The sequence below is a fragment of the Carassius gibelio genome, chromosome B10 (genome assembly GCF_023724105.1).
Source record: "Carassius gibelio isolate Cgi1373 ecotype wild population from Czech Republic chromosome B10, carGib1.2-hapl.c, whole genome shotgun sequence".
NCBI lineage: Eukaryota > Metazoa > Chordata > Actinopteri > Cypriniformes > Cyprinidae > Carassius > Carassius gibelio.
In genome coordinates this window covers 15,663,586-15,683,101 of record NC_068405.1, presented here as the reverse complement: position 1 = coordinate 15,683,101, position 19,516 = coordinate 15,663,586, and the positions used below count along the sequence as shown (strand labels likewise).

The 19,516-nt window shown below is 36.6% G+C and overlaps 1 protein-coding gene across 2 annotated transcripts in view; it reads left to right on the top strand.

The window, feature by feature from the left end:
- The window catches only part of LOC127966913 (clathrin heavy chain 1), a 35,287-nt gene that overhangs the window by 7,048 nt on the left and 8,723 nt on the right, over positions 1-19,516 (top strand). For both annotated transcript variants that reach the window (XM_052568278.1, XM_052568277.1), the window contains exons 2-14: positions 2,925-3,132; positions 8,791-9,059; positions 9,356-9,517; positions 9,811-9,924; positions 10,417-10,590; positions 14,679-14,876; positions 14,997-15,197; positions 15,778-15,930; positions 16,018-16,140; positions 16,269-16,406; positions 16,490-16,654; positions 16,739-16,919; positions 17,790-17,953. In XM_052568278.1, coding sequence (XP_052424238.1) covers positions 2,925-3,132; positions 8,791-9,059; positions 9,356-9,517; positions 9,811-9,924; positions 10,417-10,590; positions 14,679-14,876; positions 14,997-15,197; positions 15,778-15,930; positions 16,018-16,140; positions 16,269-16,406; positions 16,490-16,654; positions 16,739-16,919; positions 17,790-17,953 — 2,250 coding nt within the window. The remainder of the gene's footprint in view (positions 1-2,924; positions 3,133-8,790; positions 9,060-9,355; positions 9,518-9,810; positions 9,925-10,416; positions 10,591-14,678; positions 14,877-14,996; positions 15,198-15,777; positions 15,931-16,017; positions 16,141-16,268; positions 16,407-16,489; positions 16,655-16,738; positions 16,920-17,789; positions 17,954-19,516) is intronic.

Below are 19,516 nucleotides of genomic sequence, written 5' to 3'. Positions count from 1 at the left end.
TATAGTAAGAACTCTGATAAACTATGTACTGGTGTTACGTTGAATCAATAAAAGCAGTTAAATCTTCTGTGTCTTCAGCTGTAGTTGAATCCTGGATTTCTTCTTCAGGGCATATTTGAATTTGAGAGCGAGAGCGCCCTCTGGTCCTTGGATGGATATTTACTGCTGATCACAGAACTGTGCTTCACTGAAAGATATGCATGACTATCACTGATTCTGCCTATTTATTGCATTTGCGATTTCATTTCGATTAATTGTGCAGTCCTAATGTGACAGATATTTAGCACCTGACTATTTATCAAATTAAACCCATCAGCATAAGCATTAAAAGGCAACCATTAAAGATTGATGGCTTAATAATTAACTCTGTCCATTTATTATTATTTAGCATTAGCTTTTTTTATTATTATAATTACTAAATACCTTTTCAAGTGTATCAGATCTGCAAGTTATGCCAGTGTGTTAGATGTTATTGTCTGTTGTCTAAATGTTTTTGCGCCAGGAAAGTCTGACCTGCTGTGTTTGTCTGACGTAATTAAGGGAAACTGAGGATGTTCAAGTGCACTATTAAATAAATGATGGAAGTGTTTTTGTCTCTCCTCTGATCTTTTAGGATGCATAGCCTCTGTGTGCTTGTAAAAAAGATTAGCTTGTTAGTGACTGTTGCAATTTGTACTTTGAATAACTGAAGGGACTTCTGGGGATGTCCTTTACTTTTTTCTTTGTAGATTAGGCTATAGAGCACTTACTAGTTTTTACATGCAAAAACTTACATTTAAGATCATTTTCAACATTTAGCTTTGGTAACCAGTTAACTGTTAATTACTAAAGCATTTGTACAGTATTTTTCATTTTTGTGCATATTTTGTAATTTAGCTCTGTTGAGCTAGTTCATCAATATTCAGTGTACATTACTGAATGTTACTTCCGAAAAAACTTTTACCATTGAATTGTGTTCATAATAAAACAATTTCATTTTAAACAACCTTTTTAAAGAATAATTTAAAAATATATATTTTTGGATTGTACAAAGTCAGTTACAAAAAAAAAAAAACATTACACTAAACACTAAAATCAAGCAACGAGGTATTCAAGTCGATCAGTTATATATTCATAGTGTAGTGTCATTTAAGCACATTGCAGCATCTATACTAGTCCCCGCTCAGCTAAGTAACACATATTCAAAAATCATATAAAACAAACCAATAAAACATTGCATTCATGGGGATGGACACAGAAACTAGCCTCATTATGAAGCCTCTTATTAAATGAATGTCAACTTATCTGTAGTCTCTTAAAGCTGGAATACACTACAGGATTTTTGGCCTGTTTTTCCACTGATTTCCACTGATGCTAGTTGGCAAAGGTCAGAGCCAGTCTGCAGATTGGATTCAACTGATTCCATAGAAAATCCATTAACTTAACTTTGTGACAACCATCAGTTAATATTTAAAGTATATTTAAAGAGAGTTTAAAGAGGGCACACTGAGCTTAATTAAAGCAGCAACAATTTTTTATTTCATGTAATATTTATTAAAATGACAACAAGATTTAGCTTAATAAATTATCTTGGTAATTTATTAAGTTCATATTTTATTATGACCAGCTATTATTAACAATATCTATTTAATTATACTCTTTCTTATTGATGTCACACTGAAGCTATGTGATTTTCATAGTAGTGTACCCTTTAAGCTCACCTTACAATAATATGAAATCTTTAAAAATACCATCAATGTAAAACCCCAGACCATCAATACACTGTAAATGTATAATATTGTGGATGTATAAATACATGCCAGTAATTCCTGTGAAGATATATAAGCACAGCACACAATCTTATACAGCTAGTCAGCTAACTATTTGTTCTGTAGCATCTTGTTGCTACAACTATCTTTTGGATCTAACTGTAATTATTTCCCACATCAAAGTTCCAGGTTATAATATGTAAAGTTTAAACATCAATCGCTTAATTTTACAGAAAGTAGTGAAACTTACCCAAAATAAATTATTAAACATCTAAAATTAATGCACATATAAAGGGCTAATATTTCGGTGTAAGCTTTCAGACAGCTTTCAAAATGGCCGCCAGACAGTGTGAACATACAGAGACCCATAGTGTGCAGTATTCTGATTGTCACTACATAGCTCCTGTAATTTCAAGTTAAACACATAAATTGGCTAAGACATCAAGTATGATAATGCATAATTTTTTATTTTTATAACCTGAGCTTAAATATCAAATTGTGTTTAATGGGTATGTGAGCTTAATAGGTACGTTTACCTATCCTTTTTTATAATTTTTAAATCACTATTAACCAAAAATTTCCAAATAGTTGGATACATATTCAAGATTTCCAATTGAATGTGGTTCTAGAACAAAGTTCTCAGTAGGAGTCTTGTTTAAAAATGTATCTGTTCTTGTATCTGTTCATTGTTTGTCCCTGTGATAAATTCCTCAAGGCCTATTCAGACAGCAAAGCCATGTATTTGGCTCAGTGGGGTGGGAAAGAGGTTTTGCTGGTTCTTTGACTTCCATTTATTTAATTATTTTATAGAAAAATTTCTGTTATTGAAATGCTACTCTCATGATAAGAGATACTGCTACTGCTTGATTTTTTTGATGATAAAAGCACATTGGAAATTAGTTCCTTGCTGTTACTGTTTGCTCTGGTTGTGCCTCTTGTAAATTATGCCTCTGATCTATTTTAATCTATAGTGTGGGATACATAGTCATTGATTTTTCTTAAAAAAATATAAATTCTTCTTAGATAGGTTCACAGGGTCAAAGAGAAACCTGAAATCATTTAGGAAGCATTCCCCCTTTGTGAAGTTTTAAGATTTGTGAAGATTTAGGCCTAATTGTCTTTGGTATATAATATATTAATTAAAATTAAAGCAAATAAAACTTCTCTTTTTCCTAGCTCCAAAATTTGGGGATCAACCCAGCCAACATCGGGTTCAGCACCCTGACAATGGAGTCTGATAAGTTCATCTGTATCCGGGAGAAGGTCGGAGAACAGGCACAGGTGGTGATCATTGACATGGCGGACCCAAACACCCCCATCCGCAGGCCCATCTCTGCAGATAGCGCCATCATGAACCCTGCGAGCAAAGTCATTGCACTTAAAGGTAGGAGATACCAATTATTAGTCCCAGAGATAATGATATTAACCTAATTGTAATGACTACTGCATTTTTAGCTCAACTGAATCATAGGACTGATCCAGTCCATTGTTGTTTTAACTAGAAAATAAGTGTGTTGTTTTCTTAGCTTCATTCATTCACCCAGAGTTCCTTTTTAGTTTAAATTATACTAGACTAATTTCTGTAGCAACTGTTTTTGGCATTTTCCTCATTATAGGCTACATCTTAGCTTACAGTAACATGATATGTTGTGTATTTTCTGTCATGCAGCCATAATTGCTTTGTCTTTTTGTTTTGTTTCCTTTTTTGTTGCTGCTTTCTCATGTGTATGCAGACGGTGAGTTAACATTTTGGTACAATGATTTGTGAAAGTTATAATCCTGTTTCTAAATTGAACATTATGTAAAGTTGTTTGGCCTCATTGCTTAACCTTGTGTAGGTGTTTCTACAGCCTCCACTTCTAGCCAATACATGTAATAAATAATACTTAAAGCTACACATACACATTTTTACTGACCATTTGGGAAAAAAAATTTGTATATTTTTATGAAATCTAATCTAAATATTTTCTGAATTCAATTGTTTTGAATGTGTTATGAGAAAAACGGCAGTTTCAAAATCAACAATATTGCTGTTGTAAATATAGGAGCGGTGTGCCTCAAGGTTCGGACTTAGGCCCCTTGCAAATTCAAGTCCTGATAGGCAATGTAAAGCAAACATGTCCTGGCATCTTTCTGATATTGTTTACATAAAGACTGTTTAGGCAACAATGTACCACATAATTAACCCACTTTGGCTAAACAGGATTTAACTTTCACAAAATTCGTAGCTTGAATGTTCACATTGTTGATTTCTGTAGACATAACTTTCTCTTTCTGGGGTTTGAAATATTGTTGGGCATACATTTGCTTTTCTCTTTGTTTAATTTTAATTATTATAATGCTTGTCATATTAAGTCTTTTTCTCCACCCTCACTATGCAATCTTAACATCAAGCGTCTCCATATAAATTTCAATTCCATGTAAATGAACATGGGTAAAGGTAGCCTTATAAATTTATGGTTCTTGTGGTGGTTCATAGTCCATTGTTTCAATCACTATGCAGCTTGTGTTTAGGTAGCAATTATTTGACCAACAGTTTATCAGTGTCTTAGTTGATGTTTGAATAAATATCAGTAGCTTTTACACTAAGCTCAGTGCCTGTGTAGAGTTGAAAGATTTGTCATGCTATACAACTGGCTATTTTATAGTAATTCATCCAATTCTTAGCATGTTATTAATCGTAATTGCCATGTTAAACAATGTTTATGGGTGACATGGAAAATAAATTAAATTGCTTGAAATTCTTTTATTTGTAGTTTCAAACCAGTTTGCTTTGCCTTTTCAGTAGAGGAAAAAAGAGCAGTGAATGATCCAGAACGGTCACTGTTGCAGTTTAAAATTAGATTAGCTTTTAATCGATTGCCTGTTTGTGGCTAGAGGCCATTTTATTAGCTTATTTTGAGTTCATCACAATATCCTGTATGAATCAACCAGCAAATTTCCTGAGCAATATTTTAACCTGAAGTAATCTTGACTTGTTCAGTCCTCCTTCTGGCCTTTTTCACTGTTTATAAATTAATATAAACCAATTAAGGTCTTAAGATGAGCTTGGTTGGAATGGCACACTATATTACGTTAGATTCATGAAATCAGGATTTTACCTTCTATAACTCCTTTTAGCTGCTATAAATCCTTGACATTTATTCATCGTAACGCTAAGATGTTGTTGTCGTCTTCTGTTAAGTATGTTTAGGACTATAGTGCTGCTTCTTGCTCTCTTATTATGTTGAGACCATGATGAATGTGGATTCAAATCCCTTCTATTCCTTTTTCATTTCCCAATGCTCTTGCTCCCACATTTGTCATGTGATTTAAGTGTAAAGTTGTGTTAAGGAAATCTATCCACACAGGGCTGAAATCATTGTAAATAGTAATTTATGCTTCTTTCAGTGCACATAGACTAAATTCTGACCTCTGCAGTAATAAGCTTTATGTCATCCTGCAATCTTTGACTAGTTCTTCATAGAATTTAAAGTCGGCATGAAATGAAAAATCACCTAATCTATTTTCCAAATGCATGTTATTGATCTTGGTTTGAATGATTTGTGCATGTAAGTTTATTTTTATTTTTGATCAAAATCAATCTTTCTGTTAAAACTACAGGCTTACCTCTGACAAATGCAGCACTTTTCTAATTATAGGCGACTTAACCCATCTTTTTAATCTGGCATTCAGATCTTCCTGCATTTTTAAGTGTAACAGCCACATCTCAAAATCCAATCAACAACTGGCAGATAGAACTTGTCCCTGCCCTACATATTATTTTGATAATCGTGTCTCTCAGATGTATATCAAAATATAGAAGAAACAATGTCACCACTACTGTTTCATTGTGACTTTAAATGGATAGTTCATCCAAAAATTAAAATTCTGTCATTAATTACTCACCCCCATGTCGTTGCAAACCCATAAGACCTTTGTTCATCTTCAGAACACAAATTAAAGGGTTAGTTCACCACAAAATGAAAATTCTGTTATTAATTACTCACCCTCATGTCGTTCCAAACCTGTGAGACTTTCATTCATCTTTGAAACTCAAATTAAGATATTTTTGATGAAATGTGAGAGCTCTCGGACCCTCCAAAGACAGCAATACAACTGAAATGTTCCCTGGTCCAGAAATGTAGTAAGGACATTGGTGTCCTTGCTACATTTGTGTCTTGAACGTACTAGTTCCTTTGCTGTCTACGAAGGATCAGAGAGGTCTTGAATTCAATAAAAAATATCTTAATTTGGGTTCTGAAGATAAACGAAGGTTATACAGGTTTGGAACAAAAGCCGAATAGGGGGAAAGGTTAGGACAATTCCAAGGATGGTGAGGGAGGGGGGCCTCCTAAAGCCTGGTTTAAACTAGCAGTGTCTGCATGAGCGCAAAGCTGCATACAGCGAAAATTATGTCATCGTGAGTGGACAGACGTGCATGCTGAGTCCACGAGGCCCCTTTTCAACAGGGCGATGTGCATTAGAGCTGTCACTTTTAGTTTGAAAATCAATAGCAGAAAAAAAAAAAGAATTCTGAAAGTGCAGTATGCCTTGCAAAAGCTAGACAGAAAATACCAGCAATTTTACGCGCCTATAAGACCCAGACCTCGAAAGCGACCTCTTATGCTGTGTTCACACCAAACACGAATAGAGCGTCTGGCGTGAATGATTTCAATGTTAAGTCAATGTAAAGACACGTTTACGTGCATCTGGAAGTCTCGTGGTGCGGTAGACGCGAATTCGCCTCATTCACGCATCTAGTTACAGGAGATTCTGAGTTATGAAAAGGACCATTGCAAGCTGACAGCGACCGGCTTTTGTGGTGGAAAATTGGCAGTAATACCCCTACCTTGTGCAGCTGTACCTAAGTGTCCCAGAGACATCAGTGCGGTCGGAGCGCGTCTTCTCAACAGCTGGACATATAGTGAATAAAAAACGCTCTGCTCTGGACCCCGAAAATGTTGATCGACTTGTTTTCCTGTCCAATAAATTTGTAATGGCTCTAGCCTTTTTTGCGCATTTCATTATGCCTGCCTAGTGCCGCCTAGCCTAAGTGTCGGTTACGTCCAATAAAAAACACACATGGCCTGTTCTCAAGTCCATTTAAAGTTAAAAAATTTTTGAACAGTTGTTTAAAATGGATTGAATCATTATTTAAAATAATCTTGGAGATTTTTGAATTGCCTGAATCATAAATGCAGCCAGGTTGAAGTATGCAGTGATGTTTTTCTTTTGTTATGGCAGGCGTCCCCTCTGCATATATATTTTTTCGAGAATGGTGCACTCCCGTTACTGTTTGTTATTCTGCACAAAACTTCATGCCAATAAATAAGAAATATTGCTAACTTGTGCGTTTCCAGTGCTCTCTTTACGTTCGTCCATTATTTTATGTTGAAAAAGGAAATGGTTTTTTTTTTAGACATGGAAAATCGATTTTACAATCGATTCAATGAACACTTACGTGTTAAAAATCGAAAATGATTTTTTCGTAAAAGGGACAGCCCTAGTGTGCATGGCACTTTGTAACTTTCCGTGTTGCTTTGCTTCCGAAGTTATGTGTCTTCAGGGCTACTGGCCAAACAGCCACGTCATTTCCAACATCTTTATGAATCGCACGAAGCCTGATGTGAAGTTCAAACGCCATCTGCTGCTTTTTGAAAGACAATAATAGTTTTATTTTCAAGGCTTTTTTTCAAAAAAGCGTTTTGTTTTTTTATAGTATTTTAAATTGAATTTGTTAAGATAGGATTTGACACTATTTGCTTAATGTTGTTCTGTATTTTGTATGATAAAAGCAAAAGTTGAGGGTTTTTTTTGTTGGTGGTGTTGTACCATCATCAGTTTTCACAAATATACATGGTCACTACTCTAAACTGATGGTGACAGACAGTGATAAACCTCATTTTGTGTTTACTACACATAAAGATTTGCATTGATTGACGAACACAATCATCTGATTACATTTGCATTAAGCATGCAGTTTGCACTTTTCTATAAATTACATTTACAAAGCATGTACCAGAAATTAGCTTTTTTTTTTTCGTGAAAGTAGTCCCTGATTAATTAAATTAATGAAATTATTAGAGAAAACATATTTTATTGTCGTTCAATTTAGTTTTATTAGTTTCATACACATTATTTCCATAAACAGTTTATTGAAATTATTTTTATACAAAAAATCTCAAGCTTAAAGGGATACTCCCCCCAAATGAAAAGTTTGTCATTAATCACGTTACCCCCATGTCTTCAGAACACAATTTAATATATTTTGGATGAAAACTAGGAGGGCTTGAGTGTCCCCATATACTGCCAAGTAAGTTACATTGTCAGTGTATAGTAAATGTATGAAAGACATCGTCAGAATAGTCCTCTGCCATCAGTGCAAACTATAACTTTTGGTTGAACTTGATCAGCCTCCACATCCTGTTCAAATGGCCTCCTCAAAAGCTGGTTACTATAACCATGTTGGGAAAGTAAAAACGTGTGCTTTTCATGTTAACTTTAGAAACCTTTGTGTTATTCTGCAATCCCTGTCTTAATTGTAGTGATACGCAAAGTTTAGATTATCTGGGGCCTGAAGTAAGTAATTGGATTTGTGTTTTTATAAATTATTGGTTGGATGTTATTCAGGTGAGTTGCTGCCAAGTTGTCCTTTCCCATAACGCACATTATTAGCAAATCACAGTGTACTGTAAGCCTTGTGCTAAGATGAAATCAGTGTCTGATGTTTAATTTCAGTTTCACAAATTCCTTCTACACTCGCTTTTTGATTGCTTTGCTTCATTTATCTTAACTGCTGAATGAGCTGTCATGGTGGGCTTGCCTGATGCATTTCCAGCCATGACTGACAATATTTCTACCCTGTCTTTGTAATCTAATTTAATTGTTATATATATATATATATATATATATATATATATATATATATATATATATATATATATATATATATATATATATATATATATATATATATATATATATATATATATATATATATATATATATATATAAATAAATAAAAAAAATTTTCATGGTGTTTCCTTTTTATTCCTCCCAGCTGCCAAAACCCTTCAGATCTTTAACATCGAGATGAAGAGTAAGATGAAAGCCCACACCATGACTGATGATGTCACTTTCTGGAAGTGGATCTCTCTTAACACCATTGCCCTGGTGACCGATAACGCCGTCTATCACTGGAGCATGGAGGGAGACTCTCAGCCGGTCAAAGTGTTCGACAGACATTCCAGTCTGGCAGGCTGTCAAATCATCAACTACCGCACTGATGCCAAGCAGAAGTGGCTGCTGCTTATTGGCATTTCTGCTCAGGTGTCATGATCATTTTAAATAATCATTCTGGAGTTCTGGTCTACAATTACACAAACTATTGCTCTTGTTCTGCACATAGACATGCTTACGTCATTTATTGCTTTTATCATTTCGTGTTCATTTACATTTTAATTATTTGTTTCATTTTTTTTTCTGTAACTTCCTTTATTACTGATTCTATATTCAGTTTTATTATTAGTAGTATTTGTATTCTATTTCCTTAATTCTTTTCTTTTAGTCAAATGTTGGATACTGAATCAAGGGTGTTCTCTCAAGTATTCCATTTCTTGTTACAGCAAAACCGAGTTGTTGGTGCCATGCAGCTATACTCAGTTGAAAGGAAGGTGTCACAGCCCATCGAGGGTCATGCCGCTGGCTTTGGACAGTTCAAAATGGAGGGAAATGCAGAAGAATCCACTCTCTTCTGTTTTGCTGTGCGAGGTCAGGCAGGAGGAAAGGTGCGTTTTCACATGTATTTATAACTAGAAACATTTTATTCAGCTAAGAGGCATACACTAAGTATTCATAACACAGTTGTCTAAGAAAGAGAGGAAGTGGTCTGGATGGGCTTTTTGGGTGTAAACTCCCGTTTTTGAGGAAGAGGTAATTTAGCTGGCTAGTTTTAGTTTCAGATGAACTGATTTGAGTTTTTTTCTAATTATTGATGTTCACATAATTTGTCACGTATAATTGCATTATTTTGTGTGCATTACTTCAAAACATGAAATAAACTAAAGACTTTATCATGCAGCTTCACATTATTGAAGTGGGGACACCACCAACTGGCAACCAGCCATTCCCAAAGAAAGCTGTGGATGTGTTCTTCCCTCCAGAAGCACAGAATGACTTCCCCGTTGCCATGCAGGTATGTGGTTTTTTGGATTTTTTTTCCTGTGAAAGAGGCATTGTTTCTTCCTTCCTCCTTTACTGGATGTCCTTTCTTTTTTTAAATAAATTATGCTCTTCTGAACCTAATGTTCATCAAAGAATATGTTATATATATATATATATATATATATATATATATATATAATTAAGCTTTGCTAATACCAAAAAAATGTTTTTGAGCACCAAATCAGCATATGAGAATAATTTTGGAAGTATCATGTGACCGAAATAATGGCTTCTGAGTATTCAATTTTGCTATCAGGAATAAATTGCATTATAAATTATATTCAATTAAATCAAATAAGATTTCATAATATTACTGTATTTTTTTTTATCAAATAAATGCAGCCATTTAAGCAAAAGACAAAACAAAAGCACAAAAATCTTGCCAACTCCATAGTTTTATACAATAATATAAATTCCACCAGATTTGAACTGACCATCTAGCAACATTTTTCTCATCACACAGATCAGCTCCAAACAGGACGTCGTATTTCTCATCACTAAATACGGTTACATTCATCTGTATGACCTGGAGACTGGCACCTGCATCTACATGAACAGAATCAGCGGAGAGACCATTTTTGTGACGGCACCCCACGAAGCTACATCTGGAATCATTGGCGTGAACCGGAAAGGACAGGTACATGCTGAACATTAAATTCAAAATAACCCAAGTGGTATAAACGACATGTGAAATTAAACTAAGAAATGATAAAAGTGCCATAATGTATACAATTTACAGGTAAATCAGCCTTCAAGTGGTTTACTTAGTAGTAAACCACTTTATAGTTGTCTCTGTATATTAAGCAGGGTTAGGAGAAAGTGTATTAACTCTTAAAAAAAAAAAATGACATGCTACTGCTGTAATGAGTGTCAGTTTTTCACATTTTTAGCATCTGTGTCACTTTGATCCTGCTGCACACAGCTCTATATGTGTGTGTTCGGTGGGATGTACATTCTGTTAGAGGTAATCTAAGGAGGACACAACACATTTCAGCTGATTACTCCAGAGGCAGAACATTTAATACCCTCGTCTTACTGAGACATGGAAACCACCCATCCTCCCTCTGCATGGTTCATCTTTTTCATTTCCTCTCAGAATAACTCAAAGCATTTCTCATCCGAATCTGCACTTGAACTTGGAGATCAAGACCACCATGGTCAGTAGAAACATCATGATGCAAAAATAATGTCCAAACATTATTACGGGATACATGCATCTCAGAACGGTTTAAATAAACAGGTGTTCAGTATCTCAGGTGAGCTGACCCTCCTGTCTGCTGGATCACTCTGTTCACAATTCTCCATTATGAGCTTGTTAATGGATCCCGCGAGCGCGTAAATAATTTTCCAGTCATGCCAGAGAAAGTCTTGAATTATTTAGTGCGTGACAGAAAGCCAATCCAAACTGTGTCACGCTGAACCTGAAGAGCACTGTTTCCTATGTCAATAATACAGAACCTCCAACTCGGTCAACCAACAGTACCATACAGAACATCACAAAGGTGAAAGGCATAGCGTTAATGCATTGATCGTTCATTTTGTAGAGCATTACGTAATTGGGTTATGATAAGTTTGTCTGTTATTTAAATGGTGGTAGTAAGATCTAAGATATTCTGGATGGATTGGTGTTAGAATACATTTCATATCTGAATATGATTTATTTAGGTTTAGGTAAAACAAAAGGAATGCAGATCTCTGTTCCTGTCTCTGTTTCCCCTGCTCGTACTGGCATTCTCCATCTTCCTGTCTTCTGCACCAGTCAGCACTGGTGGGTGATGAAAAGTCAGGTTCTAACCAGCTGCGTCTGCGCTCGTGAGCGGAGTGACCTTGAGAGGGAGCCTTCACTGAAAATAGCTGCAAGAGGGAGACGGACTGAGAGAGAAAAAAAGTGTCAGTTATCATGTGATCTTGCCGTGGGAGGCATTGACTGGCATCCTAAATCCTTTCACATTAACAGAAGCAGAGCCTGACTGCCAATCACAGTGCACGTAGGCAGAATGCATCATCAGCTTCTGTGACATCACACTTTGCCCTACCTTTTTATTTTTGATCAGGCATACTATACTGCTGTGACATGACTCTCAATACGTTAAATGTCTGGTCTATTTGGTCATATTGTTGTTAATAGTTCATCTGTTTAGAGTTATATACACAAAATAATAATACAATTAAATGTGTTTCTGCTTTTTAACAAATGTATTTACATAACAAGCAATTCATCACAGATAGATAAAACCGTTAAATTATCAACAATACTAATTGTATTGTTGTTGTCATGGTTAATAGCAATTTAAAAATATATATAGAAATTATTTCAGTACACTTTTTTTAAATGGTTGCATTGTTTTTATTATTTTGAGTTTTTGCCACACTGCCTAAAAATGCATTTTCATTTTAGAATGAATAATTATCTTTTGCAAACATTTATTAAATATCATATAGCATTATTTATTATTTGACATTATATAATCCTTTTTTTTTTTTTTTTAAGAAACTGGGGTGGGTATTATCTTGTCCGACTGATAACACATACTGGGATGTGCTCGGTGCAGATGTTTGTGTTGTTTGGGGTCCTCATCAGGAGTGACTCATTATTACTATCATCATCTCCTCAGGCCTTGGGCTTTTATTGACGTCAGTGCAGGGTTCTTCCCCCCTGGACCACTGCAGCTTCTGTCTGTCTATCACTCACACACACACACACTCACGCACACACATGCAAATGTTATCTCCCGTTCACTTGGCATCTCCTTTTCTTTCTCTCTTATTGCCACTTTGTGGAGGAAAGTGGATAGACACAATGATCTGCTCTATTTTTACTTCTGTGTCTCTGCCTTCCTCCATCTCTAGGCGATCTGACCCATATTGTTGGGGGTGGGACGGGCGGGTTTAAGCAGAGAGTGATGTTCATCCATGCAGAATAAAGCCTGTGACTTTGACCTGCTGATTACGATGTAGAACACACAGTAGCGTACAAACACTTACAACATGCATTTACAGCAGAGATCCAGAAATGTACATCGTGTTTCATCGCAAGAAGTTAAAATAGTCCCAGAATGGGTGGGGGGGACATTTTAATCTTGGTTGTTTATAATAAACTGGCCTCACTTGTCTAGTGTAATCCATGTTCACACAAGTTAAGTATGTGTTAAAGCATCCTAAATCTGTTTTATTGGTTTGTGGATGTCAGTTAGTCAATCTAGTAGCTAAAAAAAAAATCATTCCAGGCTTCAGTATGTACTGTACATCCAGAGAAATATTGCAGAACGTTGTGCTTTGATGGGCATTGGCGGCTTTAGCTTGTGTCTCTTGGCCAAACACCTACAGTGTTAATAACAGACTTGAAGCATCTCTCAAACAACCTCTTGGCTGGTCCGTAATTCCTCATTAGTACCGTTTTATTGGAAATAAAGATACAAGATGTTTGGTCAAAGCAGTGGTATCTTGGTTGAAAGGGGACACATTTTACGTCCCACTGCACTCCTGCATCTGATCATGTTACATACTAGAGAGTAGCATTAGTATGCACCTTAGCTTCAGTGTGAGCATGTTAGCTGATACGAGGTGTTATGTTTTCTCATTAAGGGTCCTTGATATTATATATCAGATCACTTGTGCTGTGTGTGATGGATGTTTCAGCTGCTTTTATGCAGGGTGACCAAGAAAACTACTCAGGGAATTTTTTATTTGCACCACCTTCCTGTGAAGATGCTAAATTACATTAAAACTCAGAAGAAAAAAATTGAGAAAAGACATTTAAACCATTGAGCAATCAATGAGAACATTTTACCATTATTAGTAGTAATATTAGTATCTATCAGGGATGTGCCCCAATATCGAATTTGTTGAGATTTAAAGTAAATGGTTGAATTGGTGTTTTTTTTTTTTTTTTTTTTTTTTTTTATGTGAGCCAAAATCATCACAATGATAAGAACCAAAGACTTAAATTACTTTAGTCTGTGTGCATTGAATTTATTTAATGCACTAGTTTCACAATTTGAGTTGAATTACTGAAATAAATGAACTTTTCCACGACTTTCTAATTTGAGATACCTGTAAACAGAGAGAGGTAAGGAGAGATGACTGATGGGACGATGGCAAATGATTTGCACATCCTGAGCACCACTGACAAACATCTAATCTTGTGAAATCTGTGGTAAGTAGTGCTGCTCCGTAGTAGAGTAGGCTACGTGTGAATGTGAATATCGAAAGTGAAAGTAGAACGCAAAAACATTCATGAGTGATCTTAATGGCCTAAAGTTCGCAGCTTGCTCACAACTTTATCACATAATAACGTATGTGTGGGCACACAATGGAGAGTGAGGACTCATGTGCAGACCTTCACCAGTGGTACCAACGTCTAAAGCTCACAATGTAAAAGTTGCAATGGATGATGATTTCAATGTGAAAGAGGATGACATGGAACTTTACGACCAGCCCTACTTGTTTGAACCAAAATACTCTGACCAAGATCTGAGAGAGATGATCAAGAACACACACGAGCTGTTTGTTTACAATGGAGAGCGAGGATTTTTAATTCAAAAAGCTTACTGTTTGTGTGTTAAAGTTTTCTGATCTGGCTCTCTGTATGTAACAGAAATGTACTCTGAAAGATTAAGTTTCTTATTTTGTCTGAGCATCCATTTCATCAGTCTGAAGGTAAATGACTAATTGCAAACATAAATCTTAAACTTTATTACTCCATTTTGTGTGTGTGTTTCATAGGTGTTGTCAGTGTGTGTTGAGGAGGAGAACATCATCCAGTACATCACCAATGTGCTGCAGAATCCAGACCTGGCTTTACGGATGGCGGTCCGAAATAATCTGGCAGGAGCCGAGGAGCTGTTTGGCCGCAAGTTTAACACCCTCTTTGCTGCAGGAAACTACTCTGAGGCTGCTAAAGTGGCCGCAAATGCACCTAAGGTGAGTAGGGCTGAATATTTTTAAATAACATATTGTAAATTTAAATCAATAAAATAATGTATTATTATAGTAAACAGTTTAGGTTATTATATAATACTTCTCTTCACTTGTTTATCTCAGGGTATCCTGCGCACTCCTGACACCATCCGTCGGTTCCAGGGCGTCCCGGCTCAGCCCGGCCAGACGTCCCCGCTCCTGCAGTATTTCGGGATCCTGCTTGACCAGGGCCAGCTCAACAAGTTTGAGTCTCTGGAGCTGTGCAGACCCGTCCTCCAGCAGGGCCGCAAACAGCTTCTGGAGAAATGGCTGAAGGAGGACAAGGTATTTGGAAGAGGTCGCAGGGGAGATGGCTATCTCCACGCACAGAGGAAAGGGTTTCATTCCAGTCTTTTTTTACAGTCTGCACTTAAAATAACTGAAATAAAATGTTCTTTTTCATAGCCTCAACAAGTTATAGCTCTCAACTTGCTTATATATATATATATATATATATATATATATATATATATATATATATATATATATATATAATTTTTTTTTTTATTCTGCAAGGATGCATTAAATTGACCAGAAATAACAATGAAAAAAAAAATCTTAATGTTACAATTGATTTTTTAGTTACCAATCTATTCATTAGATAATGAAATAAAAAGATGTTTCCAGTGCTTCAACACTACTACTTCTTATCATTGATGATGATTATGATGATAAATGTTATCTGAACCACAAATCAGTATATTAGAATGGTTTCTTATGGATCATTTGATGCTCTCTGAAGACGAGTAGTGGCACGCTTTTTTGTTAAAACTTCCGGTTCTTAAGAATCCAGTGACTTTGAATTCACACCACATTCATAAATTGTATTTAACCTTAATGGTAAATTTCTGTTGTTTCTCTTCAGCTTGAATGCTCAGAGGAGTTAGGCGACTTGGTGAAGTCTGTGGACCCCACTCTCGCTCTTAGTGTCTACCTGAGGGCCAACGTACCCAACAAAGTCATTCAGTGTTTTGCAGAAACCGGCCAGTTCCCCAAGATTGTCCTGTATGCCAAAAAGGTATGATGACTGATCAGTCAACTTGAAGTTTAAAAAGTACTGAATTAATTAAAGGAGACATACTAATACTCCATTTGGTGTGTATAGGTGGGCTACACTCCAGACTGGATCTTTCTGCTGAGGAACGTGATGCGGATCAGTCCGGATCAGGGTCTGCAGTTTGCTCAGATGCTCGTTCAGGATGAAGAACCGCTGGCTGACATCACACAGGTCAGGAGGAGAGGAGAAGAAAGATTTCAAATGATTTAGAGAGAAACCATGTGACCCAGAGGCTGTTTGTTAAGACTCATTTAAGGAGCTCTGAAAGGCGTTCACTTAAAAATGTGTTTTTCTCCCAGATCGTTGATGTGTTTATGGAGTATAACCTGGTTCAGCAGTGCACGTCCTTCCTCTTGGATGCTCTGAAAAACAACCGCCCATCAGAAGGTCCACTGCAGACCCGTCTGCTGGAAATGAACCTGATGCATGCACCACAGGTACACACTACACACCGAAAAGTATCTGGATACATTTATTGTAATTGTGTTCGACAGTCTTCAAGCAAAACGCTCTCCTGCAGGTTGCAGATGCCATCCTAGGAAATCAGATGTTCACTAACTATGACCGTCCCCACATTGCCCAGCTGTGTGAGAAGGCCGGGCTTCTGCAGAGAGCTTTAGAGCACTATACCGACCTGTACGACATCAAACGAGCTGTCGTACACACACACCTGCTCAACCCGGAGGTACCCAGCAAGTTCTTTTTCATCATACTGAATTGAAGTGTGACCTTCTTTTTCATTCGTTTTGCACTCTGTGAATGTCTGCAGTGGCTGGTGAACTTTTTTGGCGCTCTGTCAGTGGAGGACTCTCTGGAGTGTCTAAGAGCCATGCTGTCTGCTAACATCAGGCAGAACCTTCAGATCTGCGTTCAGGTGGCCTCGAAGTATCACGAACAGCTGACCACCCAGTCCCTCACTGAGCTTTTCGAGTCTTTCAAGAGTTTTGAGGGTAAGAACTAGATTCCTTATGATTTATTAACCTGGTGTCACTGGAAAGTTCAAACACTGACATGGGACAACCTGAAAATATCCGGGAATATGAAAAGTTAATTTTTTAGACAAGAAAATCTGTGAAAAGTGATTTAAAGAACTGATAAACAAACTTGTTAGCTAAAACCAATAACCTTATCCATTTATCACAAACAACTTCATAAAGTACATTTAAAAACAATAAAACGGGGCTGGATAAACACAGCATTTTTCCTGCATATGAATCCCACTTCGAGTATACATTGCCCATGCAGTTTCTTCTGATATATCTGGCAGGCTTAAGAATTCTGTTGGCAGGCACTGCTAGAAAGTCACTCTTGAGTGTATTTAAACTTGTACGTAAACACTCGTGGTCACTCTGCTGGTTGCCTTTCATAGTGCAGACACAATTTGACTGGTATCTTGGCCGTATAATGGCTCTGTTCTGTGTGTGGAGCAGCATGTAGCCTTCCGTTCTGGGCTAAGTAGGACAAAAGGTTTGGCAATCAGAGGAGGCAGCGGCTCAGGGCCTGCGGCCACCCACAATCCCTCAGGCTTTTCATATGACACCAAGAAGCAAAATGGAAACACAAATGCTCATGCAAATGTAGCGGCCTAATCAGTAATTTAAAGGGTTTGTGCACCCTTTCATCATTTACTCACCCTCATGTCATCCCAAACCCGTTTGACTTTCCTCTGTGGAACATAAAATATTTTAAAAGAAACAAAAATCCCATTAAAGTATCACATAAAATCTGCATATACGAAACCTGTTGATCAAACCGTAACCACAATCAGACATCTGTCCAGTAACAGTCAAGCGTCATTTATTGTTCTTTGCTGGATGCAGGTCTGTTCTACTTCCTTGGCTCGATTGTGAACTTCAGCCAGGACTCAGAGGTGCATTTCAAATACATCCAGGCCGCATGCAAGACGGGCCAAATCAAAGAGGTGGAGCGGATCTGTCGGGAAAGCAACTGCTATGACCCTGAACGTGTCAAGAACTTTCTCAAGGTACTGCCAAGACTCTGTCAGCAAAAGCCCTCGAAATGATCCATAGCTGACCACAAAAAGCACATTATATTCTCTAGTTTCTCATCTGTTAAAACTCTTTCCATCTCTTTTCCTCATTACATTTCCTGTTTTGTTCTCTTCTACAGATCTGTCTTTTATCATTTACATGCAAGCCTTTTGTAATTTCATATCTAAGCGGGCAAAATTGTAACAGATTTTTTTACGGAAATGTCTGTTTGATCCTTGTCATTTTATGATGAGGAATATTCTGGGTTTAAAGGGTTCGTTCAACCAAAAATGAAAATTAGCCCATAAATTACTTGATTATCAAGTCGTAGTTATATTAAAAATGGTCTTTGATCTTTCAAGCTGTTTAATGGCACACAGAGGGTGTTGAAGTGCATCAGTCCTAAAGAAGTGAAATAAAAAGCGCCCATCCATAAAATGAAGTGTCTTACATGGCTCAGAGAGGTGAACAAAGTAGCAAATCCTAACTATATTTAAAAAGTAATAATCTTTTTAGTCTAGTTTGCGCTCACTGTTGTACACGGAAGTAATTCCGGGTTGATGACGTATTATTTCAGCTTTAAGTTAACTCCGTATTCCAACTTCATTTGATGATGTAATGGCCACAGGAATTATGTCATTAATTAAATTAATCTACTTTAAAGGTTATTTATAAGTCAAAAGAGTGATTTTCAAAATTCTCCAGCTCAAATAATAAGCCGTTTATACTGAACAATTCGGTGAAGTGTTTCAACAAACATACCAGCTTCAGATTTCTGCTTCTTAACCCTCTAGAACCCTGACCTGGTTTACATCCATTGGGTGGTTTTATTGTGAAAATAGAATAAATAAAAATAGTAATAAAATAAAATAATTGAAAATAAATACATATAGAAAATAAAATGCAGAAAAATTTAATTTAAGAGTAAGGATGAGTTGAAATTATTTTATGTGGTAGTCAACATTGTTACAAATGCTATTAAAAGAGATTGATTTATATTGGATTCAGTACATTGTTTTAGTGTCATTGAAATTGAATAAACATATGCACACTAAAACAGAAAATTTAACATCCTGGAAGTTTGGGGAGAAATCCAATACAGGTTGTATTTTTTTCTTTATTAACAAATGATCCCCATTTAGATCAGGCTCCCCATTTAGGATTTCTAGTTTTAGGTCGTTGATCTCACTCTTTTTATCCTGATGGTGGCTGTTGTTATCTCCTGTGCTTTACCCTGTACTTATGGGATGCTCAGGACTTGTATCAGGTAAATTAACCCTAAGTACTACAAGACTCCCTTTACTTTATTCTCTTCTCTTTTCTTTTGTCATCCCTTCTTTTTCTCCTAGTGGTCAGTTGAAGGATTAATACTGGGATTGGTGTGTGCGATGCACATACAGGGAGGTTTCGAAAAGCATTGACTGCTGGGAACAACCCTCTCTTGGCCTGAACTTGAAAACGTAGCAAGTGACCAGGCTGAGATTGAGTTTGTGGTTTTGTGGTAGTGTGTTGATGTGTGTTTGGCTGTGGTTGATGTGTGGTGACCATGTTCTGCC